Source organism: Ixodes scapularis, unplaced genomic scaffold, assembly GCF_016920785.2.
Source record: "Ixodes scapularis isolate PalLabHiFi unplaced genomic scaffold, ASM1692078v2 PGA_scaffold12__126_contigs__length_90152505, whole genome shotgun sequence".
NCBI lineage: Eukaryota > Metazoa > Arthropoda > Arachnida > Ixodida > Ixodidae > Ixodes > Ixodes scapularis.
This window is the reverse complement of record NW_024609838.1, coordinates 63,586,582-63,597,951: the sequence shown is the minus strand read 5'-3', so window position 1 is coordinate 63,597,951 and position 11,370 is coordinate 63,586,582. Positions and strand designations below refer to the sequence as shown.

Genomic DNA, 11,370 nt, shown 5'->3' with positions numbered 1-11,370 from the left:
GGGGTGATAAGTTAAGATTGACTTAGCATAAGATGTTTGGGGAAGTATCCAGTTGTGTACTGAGTGTAAACATGAACACCCTGCTTCGTAAACAAGACAAAACTAAGACACTAAACTGTAGCACTGCATGACTACACCCTGACTTCCTTCTTGCATTGCGACCAGGCTTTGGTACCTTTGAAAGGTGTCACATGCAGAGTTCAAAAGGGAAGGTCAAAAGCGCCTGACCCCCGCTCCTAAATCGACACAGGAATATATACCGGGCAATTATAAATCTAGTGCAAGAGCCGAAGGTGGAGGATGCCAGGCTGCCAGGACTGTCACGCAGTGCAGTAGACCATGAGCTGGGGGTTCGCTGCCTTCTTTGGGTTTTTGCTAGCTCTCAAAAGCATTATGAAAACCTAATGGCACATTTCGAATACCTCTGCCTCTAGTTTCCTTACCTCAATGTTGCTTCAGAAGTGCCATAATCAGAAACACCGAAAAAGATTATGACGTGAGAACCTGCGGTACCCATTTTGCCAGGTGCTACACCTGAGCTTCGCGCGGAAGTATTGCAGCGATCGTCGACGCGTCACTGTAATGCCCCACGACTTTTTAAAGGTAAAGAAACTCGAGCTCTCACGCACGATGAGAACCGATCAAAGCTATCCGCGCGCTCGCACTTCATTTCTCAACCACATGTAAGCGATTTAGCGGGCGACGGCACAAGTGACGAGAGTCGGCGACGAGCGACGGTGATTTCTCAAGTATAAACCGCATGCAAGCGATTCGGCGAACGACAGGACAGACGACGTACGGCGACCCGCTTCGCTGGCGCTCGGTGAGTCGCGCGGTGGGGCGAATCACATGAAAGCGACGGGAGCGAGTGACCAAGGCGATGAGTGACGACTTTTAGAAATCCAAAACCGAGCCGTACGCGACGAGCGGCCATCGGAAATCTCCGTCGCTCGTCCCCGATTCTCGTCACTGTCACCGTCATTTGCTTAATCGCTTACATGTGGTTCAGCCTTTATTCTTGTTTTTTCTCTCGACTAGCACCAGAAAATAAGACTGTCTCGCGTCGTTTTGAACTTTCTGGACGCATATCTGTGCGGTCGAAGCTGCTACGCGGAGAAGTGGACACATCAGCGCGCACCAGCGCTCACCCATATGCGCGTATTCTTTTTTTTTTTTTTTGTGTGCCGGCGGCTGGGGTAGTTTTATCGACTACACCAAATAATTACCATGTTTAAGATTATATTCTACTTGGAAATACATGCCTTCGAACGTTTAAAAACATTCTTATCGGCAGATTTTTGTGCGAGAGCAGTAATGTTTTTTCAATATTATTCTTTCTTGGGCAGTCAGTGCGGAAATAGGTGCCTTAAATTTGCCCGGTATATATACCAGTGGTGCAACCGTTGGTGTCAGTGATGAGGGGTTGTGTTCTGTGTTATATATGTGTGCGGTGTTCAACGAGGTAGATGGGCTGAGAGCGATAAACCGGGGTATCGGTCTGCACTAGAAAGTGACCCCCATAAGGCGGCTGCCATTGTACGCAAATTTGACCACTCGTCACATGACCAGACAAAATACGTGACGTCACAGAAAAGATGGCAGCCCCCATGCAGCGGCTGGCCCCAGCTGGGTTGGAGCTTGTCGGATGCTTTGTTGATTGCCGTTCGTCTCGGCGAATTGATTTCAGACGCGGAAACCGTCATATAAGGCCGGTCGAAAGCGACTTCAGAGTTCAGCGTGGTGTCTCACGTAGGTATAACGTGAAAATACGGAGGAGCGATGTGCATTTCGCCGGTGACCGACGGGGATATTGTCACGGAACAGACAATCTGCCCTACGTTGCTCGGAGCTCGGCTTGGTCCTACGTTTCCGTGCTCTCGTTGACCATCGGAATCTTCAAGGTCTGCAGTAAAGCGTGTGCTACACGCTTTAACGTGCTAACCAAGTCTATCGCTAACTGTGCATTTGGATACACGGTTAGCGACGGAAATTGCGTGAGTCGTGTTTGGTAGTGTGCAATCGTGGTGCAGCTTCGTTCGCTTTGGCGCACCAGAGAGCTGCCTTGAAGTTGGTAGTTTCCGGGATGTGTAAAATGATGCTGTGCTGCTTCACAAATTGTTCCGGCGTAGACGTGCGCTTTCACGGACCACAGGTATTGCAGTTGGTATTGATTCCGCTGGTCTGTCGCACGCTTCGTCGACACAAAAGTTTCATCATCAGTTGTTACGCGAATGGCCGTATGGACATATCATTGCGAGTGTTACCTACCCAGTCCACCCGTTCACGCCGCTTTGGCACGACAGTCTGCAGCGGCTCATGACCAGAAAAGTGGTCCCACATTCATTTCAGTTCAGTTCGCCCACGGCAGTCGCCAAGCCCCGAGGGAGAAAATTTATCCGGACAGAATGCCACTAAAGCAATGTTGCTTCTTTAGTGCTCAGGGTAGTCTCTCTTCTGTCAATTTTGTTATAATGTCACGGAGGCTTGCTCCAGTCCTATCTTTTATTAAGATTTACTATTCTCAAAAGCTCCAGGCCATGCTCAGCTGTCATCGTATGTTCTGGTGGAGGTGCTGGGTACTTTACCCATATCCCTTCACTCAGTGTGCACCTTGGCGGCTCCTCAGCCGAGTTGCCCAATAACGGGACAAGGGTGGCGGACTATCCGCGCCTTGAACCCCAGGCGAGCCATGAGCCAAGTCCTATCCCGAGCCCGGCAGAAAAATGGCAAGACAAGCGAGTACCACAAGGACGAACCTCGAAAGTACACCACGAAGAACCTGGAATCCGAGTCTGTCGCTGCTACCAGCAGGAACCACCGGAATTCGGTCTTTTGCCAGAAAAACCGAAGCTGACTAAGCCAACAATGACAAACCTGTAGTAGCGAACCGCGTCCACTTCCACGATTGATTGTATTCCCGTCGCACATCACACTCTGACGTTCTTTCACGCATGGTATATGAAGACGTCGAGGGCTGGATTGAACAATATGACCGTGTTGCCCGCCACAGTGGGTGGACAGACAACCAGCTCCTGCAGAACCTATACTTCTCGTGGAAGAAACTGCCAGGCACCGGTTTGAGAACCACGAATCCTCCTCAACGTCATGGGATGTTTGCAAGATCGAGCTTAACTGTACGTTCATCAGCTAACATTGACGGGAGGGAGCCGAATTCCTGCTTCTGTCCAGGACACGGCCCCAACAAGAGCGTCACTGCCTTCGTGGAGGATGTTATGCGCCTGATCGAGCACCTATGCCAACCCTGGTGCTACAGAAGACGAGAAGCTAGGGATCCCATGCCCCTCATGTGAGGAACAGCACCTTCGGCAGCCTTGTCCGCAACCTCACGACAACAGTCGAAGGGTTCATATCACCAAGGCTTCGAACATTGAATGTATAACTGCAGGCCCGAGCCTGTCACTATCAACAACTCCCCCAGCGTCTCGACACTCGAGTCATCCAACTGGAACTTCGACGCCAGACTCCCAGACATTCGCAACATCATCCACATTGTTGTCAGGGAGGAGATCCGGAAGCTACTTTCTGCCATCAGTTGCCCAGCTTTTATTTTGATTGGCGAGATCGCTTTGGAACAAGTTGGACAGGCATTTCAACTGAAGACTTCTTCTAGCAAAGCGGCGTCTGACGAACCGAGGGCGACTTTTGCCACAAAGTCACGACGTCCACCACCCGGCTACCCGTTAGTATTCAATGCCAATTCAACGAGACACCCCAACGCCGAAGCATTCTTGACATCGGAAAGAACCAGTATAGGTTCTCGCTGAACAAAGTATACCGTGGAAAACGGAGGTGCTGCGAATGGTTGATCGACAACCACTCTGCCACCAATGCAATAGGCCGACCATGTCTACTGCAGGTGCCCGTACCAATGAATTGTCCCGCAAGAGTTTTGGCCCAACCACCTTCGACCACGTCTCGAGGAGCGCCCGCGGGACATTGAGGATTACTTTCGGCGGCCTTTGCCCCTGGTGCTGACATTACCCCGAAGCTCCTGATCCCCATCACCCCGACGGGAGGTAAGCACAACGGAGCAGGTGAGCAGCAATGCAAGGACATTTGATTTGGTGTTGGTTGCCGTACAAGGACAATACCTAATAATGTGCTGACACCAATTATCTGTGCCCACGCAATGAAGCACACTATTTCCAACTTTGACCGAGAATGCTGCTGAGTGACTTGAAGAAATAGAATGGTTGGTTGTTCTCAAAAGTGGACACCGAGCATCACCCGACTTCACTTCGCCACAAGAGTCTTACACAAATTGCAGAGGTCGCGGGATGCGGAAAAAATAGCTATTACGAAATGGAAGTGAAATGGCTTAGATAGCAAACAAACAGTGTTGCCTGTTGCCAGCCATCAAGTCGACGCTACAGCAAAAGGCACAGACGCGTAAGCACTACATGCCCGAGCTTACTGCATCGACGCAGAGAACTACCAGGAAAATTTGCGGATTAGAAGCCAGCTCTGCAGCTTCAGTGGACCAAATGTCAGTGGCCGCACAAGACGTATGATTACAAGACGGCACCTGTCGGTCAAAGTTGCCACTCGACCAAACTGAACACCGACGTTCCAGGAGCGTCATCCGACAACAAGGAGCACAGTTACTACAACTTAACGCCTGACACGAGACTGTCGCAGAAGCAACTTGTTATGGAACCATTTCCTAAGAATCAATAATTATGTAATTAAGTGGAAATAAACATATTTGACACACTAACCAGATAAACATATTTCCGCTAGCCTTTACGCCTTCAGAGCCTCTACGCAAAGAATTATGTTCACCACACGTGCTGGACCTTTTTGAGGACACCCGCATCTCTGACTCCTCATTATTAATTGATGGAACATAGCAGACTGGCAGACTGGTTGCTTTGGGCTGCAATCGTTCCACTTCTCCTGAACATGTGGTGCACCCGAAAACCATCTCCAGTGATGCGAAAATGTTGCTTATTAATTTATTCCCTCTAAGGGCCTCTGTAGGCATTGGAGAGAGGATACTTAATGCTAAACACATGATAACATCAAACCACACGGATATTAATGGGCACAAACTGTGCCCAGCTACCGAAAATAAATATTACACTCGTAAGAAATTATTACTACTGCAACTTGTTGATGTGAGGTTGAGTTATGATGAAACAAAGTATAGGCGGCCCACACTTCTGAAAGAAGTCTATCGAATAGATTGAAAGGGATGGTAGTCAACATTTCTTAACTTTCTCAGGAGATTCCTCGCTAAACGTTGCTGCGATTATGCAGTTGCCTAGGGCTCAAATACATTTCCCTGGGCCCTACATCCGACGCATACATTTCGCGTCGATTTTCAGACATTCCAACACTCAAACAAAGCTAAGAGAATGCCAAAATTTCATGCTAAAAGCACTCAAATTTCTATCAATCCTCGAACACACCCGGAAATCCGAGCACCGGTACGGCGATACGGCTGATGCTGTCTCATAGGTGTTACTATCCAGATGATGGAGAGCGATCTTACACAAAAAAAAGGTATAAAGTCTCATTCCTTCATATTTTCACATTATACCTGTGTCAGCGAACACGAAGAAGCCCGAAGTCGTCGGAGAGCAGCTGCACATCGCCGCTACCGCACACCGAACTAACTCGCATCCGCCAGCTCTGGGCGCTGCCATCTTACCGGTGACGTCACGGCTCAAGGGAGGTCACGTGACGAGTGATCACATTTGAGTACAACATGGCGACAACCGGGGGGGGTGCCACTTCCGAACTTCCTGTTTATCACTCTAAGTCCCTCTACCTCGTTGGCTCTGTTATAATGTTGCCATGTATGTGTCCATGTTGTTCAGTGCATTGTGTGCGTAATGTGTATGTACGAAGAGACTTCCTGTGCGAAGCAATGGGGAGCGTGGAAGTGAATTTGGGTATCACTAGAGTAAGACATTGTTTTTCTTAAAAATATTGAATTGGGCGGTAACAGCGCCACCTGGAGTAGTTTGCTTTAAATTCTGGATAATATTTATGTATCCAGTGCTTTTGGAGTTTGCTTGAGCGCGCCATCTGGCCGTGGACGGTGCAACTGTCTTCGTATTTCCTTTCGCCTGAGGTACCCGAGGTTCGCATCAACCGGTAGCATACTTTTGGCGAGTTGTAAAGAATCGTTCGACGCACCGTATCGGTCGCGTGGGATTACGATCGGTCCTAGAGCTCCTATCCGTTGTTTGGGATTTGCGACGGAGTAATTGCAATATGAGAACGAGAACGGGTAAGTGACGCGAAATTGACTGACCATTGTGGCGATGCGTTTCGGCAAATTTGTGTGTGTGTCTTTTGTTGTTGTGTTTTTTTGTTTGTTCTTTTTGTTTACGACGCGAAATATGATTCGGGGCGCGGATTTCCTCACCTGCACGGGAGCCGGATTTGACAATAAATATATGACGTGCAAAGCTCGTGTTCTGTGGTGATTCGGTGCTCATCATGCCCTGGAACTGTCGGCTCGATTTGGTTGGGCATGGTCGCTGTTAGGCGGTGAACGCGGTGCTTTTCTGTCAAGTGTTGCCGACCAAGCAGTGGCAGACCGCCAGTGGGAGGGAGGCATTTGCCTGTCCGGTGACTATCGGAACACTTTGCGTTGCGGTGGAACTGGTGGATCGTCGATAGCGTGCCGGAAGGACCTACAATAGGCGCTCGATTTGGAGCCGCCATTTTGAAATGCGCCTCCGATTCGACGGAGGAGGAACTTTCCTCCCTTGTTGAAGGCGGTAAAGTTGCTCCATTTCTGTAGGAATATATGTATCAGACTCGTTCCTCCATTTAAGGAGGACTGTGCTGACCCTTTTTTCTTAGAGTGTATTATAAATTTTGGGACAAGGCTGCTATCAGTGCGATTCCTCATTCCACGCTGCACGAAAGAAAAATATAACTCGGTGCTGGAGGCAAATAACACTTGCAAAGCGGCAGAGCAGATTGCAGAAATATGGGCTATCGGCGACTTATAAATAAAAAGGAAGAAGAAGGGAGGAATTGAAATATGCAGTTCGGCAATGCGCACAATCTTGCACAAAAGGCATGTCTATAAACGAAGAAAAAAAAAACACTTCGCGCGTCTAGTGGGTTCGAACCACTGTCGGTATCGCCAGAGCAGCGCTGCCACTCGTCCACGAAACGCGCGGAGGAACAGATTTTTGTTTTTGTTTTTCTGTATTTTCCTGCGCACCACTTCGGTACGTTTGACAGCTTTACACGATACGTATGAAAAGGAGTATAGGTGCCCATTTTGAGAACCACACTGCGAGTTGAAGCAACTCCGAAGGTTCGCTTCTCACAGCGCCGCCTGTTTAATAACCATTCGAAAAGTTTGCACACTGTGAAGGTAAGGGCGTTCACACCGAAGAGCCCTCCTTACAACGTCTACACACACACACAGCTTACAGTTGAAGGGGGCCACTAAGGTTTTAAGCGCCACTGATCGTAGTAATCGTACTACAAAGACGCGGCGTTGTGGTAGATTGTTTTTCACCAGCTTGGTCTTGTACGAATGAGGCCAAGACTGGGGGATTCATCGCCGGAAACGTAAAGGAACCCAGCAAACGACGTGAGGCTCGCGGACGCGGTTCGTCGGAGCCGACGACGTCCAAGCCACGATCCGAGCAGCCCTAGTTGCAGCCTTGCTTCCGAGAAGAATGGATATTCTTTCCGGCGGGCACACAGTACTTAGACAGCATGCTTGCCGCTGATGTGGATTGCAGAAGGTGGATAACAGGACAATCAATGCACAAAAAAATATGTTAAGCACAACACAGAGCACGCTCAGAGTACGATTCTTGCCGCCATGTTGAAATAAAACGAAGCTAAGCCAGGCCAAGATGCAGTTTAGTACACAACGAAGCTGAGACAGGCCAAGTTTAAGTTTAGTACACAACCAACACACTTCATTACAAAGAATTTGATAAATGTTAAAACAATTTTTTTTTTTACGTTTAAATGTTCTAATGTATGTCAACTAAAACACGAATATTCACGTTGCGTCAAATGAGTTTCGTCTTAACCACTGTCGTCGTAACCAGCGAACGTCGTCGCATCGCCATCGCCACCGTAACCAAACTCAAAAACAAAGCCAGCTGCAAACTTTTGGGTGGTTTCAGGCCTTTATGTTTCCGAAAAAAATATCAAAGAACGTTTTTCGAAAAACAAAAAGTGTCCCAGGTGCCGGCGTGCCCATGGAACCAGCTTTGGGTTTGAGTCTACTTGGCGAGTACTCGCCCATTCCTTTTACTTTTTCGGTGCTTTCTTTTCGGAGCGTTTACTTGGTGAATACTCGCCCATTCGTTTTACTTTTTCAGTGCTTCTTTTCGAGGAGTTCGCTGGACTCAACTGGCTACCGCCGACAGAACTTCGAATGAGGTGAGCTGGCTTGGAGCAACCTGCCGTAGGCTGCATTAAGATGAACACTCGGCCCAGTGACGTATGCCCCATAGAAGATTCACCTCGCAAAATACAAAAGTGTCCTTGTGTGTGTGTGCAGGAAGCGTTAGGGCGAACGTGTGCGGCTCATTGTCGTACACGTGCTTTGCGCATTGGATGACCTTCGAGCTTTTCCCAAGGAAGTCCCGGAACCGACCTGTCACTGAGCGAGCAGTCAGATTACGGGAACGGACAAAGAGGCGAAGGTCCCACCGAAGCCGGGGAGGGGGGGGGGGGGGGGGGGGACGACTTCGTAAGTTAATCGGGGACCTTTATCTTGTGGATCGGTGGAAAAGACGAGTGCTCCAAAGAAAAAGCTATACGCACTCTGGAGTGCACTTCGAACGGAAATGGCTATACGCACTCCGCTAATCTGGTATACAACAAAAGGTCACAACAAGTTTTCTGAGCGATGGCATGGCATAGGGTTTAAGGTGTACGCTTTAACGCAAGTGGACGCAGGTTCAATCCGCGGTGGGCCTACTTTTTTCTTTTTTTTTTCTTTTTTTCTCGGACATTTTGTTTTGTCGAGGCATTTGGCGATATTTACGAAATTTCTTTTTTGTGATGAACACTAAAAAAACCGTATGTTGTCGACGAAACTTCGCAAAACTAAACTTTTCGGAGGTGCGATCGAGGACAGCGGGTTTAAGGTGCTGGCTGGAAGCCGCGAAGCGGCGTGTACTGGTTGTTTTGTAATTAGCAGCCGCGTATTGTCGCCGTGAAGCGGCTTGAATGCAGGCGGGGGGCTGTGTCCCAGTGATACACGCGCCGTTCAAAAAGGGTGGCCCGAACGGCATGAGCTCTCGCGGAGTGCATATAGCCATTTCCGTCCGAAGCGCACTCCGGAGTGCTTATAGCGCTACTCTTCTGCTAATCGGGTGGCGGCTTGGTACCACCTAACTATGCGGTTTGTTTCGCGGAACACATGACTGCTGAATGTACAGTCGGGGACAAAAGTCTCCAGGACGCGCGAGCTGCGACTGAAATGCATTGCGCTGCCATCTGCCGGCGGGTCGCCTGGTTTCGAGATCACACAAAAGCGCATGCATTTCCTACTGTGCCTGCAAACATGTGTGTGTTCCCGCTCTTCTGCGGCGCGTTGCCTAACTCGAAATCGGGCGCGTGGTACCACCTCGGAGATAGCGCTGGCGGCTGACGAGCGTCTGCGACACGTTCCGATACTATGCTTCGTTTCAGCTTCGATCCGAGCGCGGCCGATGTTATGAGCCAAAGGGCCAATCAAGGAGCGCAAAAAACGCAGCGTCATGGCGTGCTCTCTGCTCTTGACAGGACTAGCCGGTGGAGGAGCGCGCACAGAGACACGGCGAATACCGGCTGGTCCTATCAACTGCAGAGAGCACGCCGTGACGTTTCGCTTTTTGCGCTATTTGATTGGCCCTTCGGCTCATAACATCGGCCGCGCTCGGAGCGAAGCTGAAACGAAGTATAGAAATACCGCCTGCGGGATTGCTCCACATTTCGCGGTGTCAGCGCACCTTGCTTTATAAGCAGTTCAGCTTATCGCTCAGTTGAGCTGCTGTGACTTGTTGCTTTGTAGGTGCCATGTCAGTAAGCGGTATCTTTCAGGCGGCACCACGCGCCCGATTCCGAGTAAAACGCCGCTTCGCAGAAGAGCGGGAAAACGCACATGTCTGAAGGCATAGTAGGACCTGCATGCGTTTTAGTGTTATCTCGAAACCAGGCGACACGCCGGCAGATTGCAGAGCAATGCATTTCAGTCGCAGCTCGCGCGTCCTGGGGACTTTTGTCCTCGGCTGTGCCCATTATGTGCTCTTATTTGCACCCCGTTTGCATTCACTGCGGGTTGTTCGAATTCAAGTTAGATTCACTGTGTTGATGATATTGTTTGCGAAGAGTATAAAGAGTTTTTTTTTTACTAGGGCACGGACGATTTGTACAAAATGCTGTACATGTTGCATTTATTTTCTAGCCCTCTGGCTGTAGTTTATTGTGAATGTTTTGGAAAAAACTCGCATTAAGTAGTTACAATATACATATAATATATATATATATATATATATATATATATATATATATATATATATATATATATGCCTCCACTACCTTTAACCAAGAAGTATGGTTTGAACCGGAGCAGTAAGCTGAAGAATTACAAAGTTGAAAATGTAATATCGAGTGATAGGGTAAAGATAAAATCGCACGTAAATATTGAGACGGAACTCTCCCTTGATTACAACAAGCCCGACCTGATGATACATGACCGGAAAACGAAGGAAATCACTCTGATTGAGGTTGGCATCACCAACAAGAATATCCTGGCCAAGACAGAGTTGCGAAAATCTCAGAAATACGACGTACTGAAAAAGGAGCTCAAGGTAATGTACCCCGGGTGCACAGTAATTACAGTACCAGTGGTGATGACCTGGGATGGACTTGTGACAAGACATTTCAACTTTCAAGGGATATATGAAACAGCTCGAAGTCACCGACAGACTGCTGGCATCCATGCAGTCGGTAGTCTTAAAGCGAACCTGCGAGGGCATCCTTGAAGACTGCCGAAGAATACAAAGAGGGGACTGCCTGGAGGATGAGGTGGACGAAATGATGGCTCAGCTCGAGACGCAGCCCGCAGGGCTGGAACAAGGAGCTCAATAAATGCCTAGATGAGCTCATCTGAAAGGAATTAGTTTGATACATTAAACAATTTATATATTTGTATATATATATATATACATATATATATATATATGTGTATATATATATATACATTGTGAGCCAGGCGGCAAAACCCGCAATTCGGTCTGGCAATCATCGTGCCCACGCGCTCAAGAACTGGCGCGTGGAGTTGTTCTTGGTCGCCTCGGCGCGTTATGTCGCCATCTAACCCAATTCTCTCTTAATTAAACCTTTTTACATTCTTTATCCGCC

At 48.6% G+C, this 11,370-nt stretch overlaps 1 protein-coding gene across 1 annotated transcript; it reads left to right on the top strand.

The window, feature by feature from the left end:
• Positions 1–10,691: 10,691 nt before the first annotated feature.
• On the top strand, positions 10,692–11,097 carry LOC120840363. Its single transcript, XM_040210857.1, has 2 exons — positions 10,692–10,817; positions 10,903–11,097. Exons 1-2 carry the CDS (start codon positions 10,692–10,694, stop codon positions 11,095–11,097), a joined length of 321 nt encoding a protein of 106 aa, XP_040066791.1.
• The last annotated feature ends 273 nt before the right edge of the window (positions 11,098–11,370 follow it).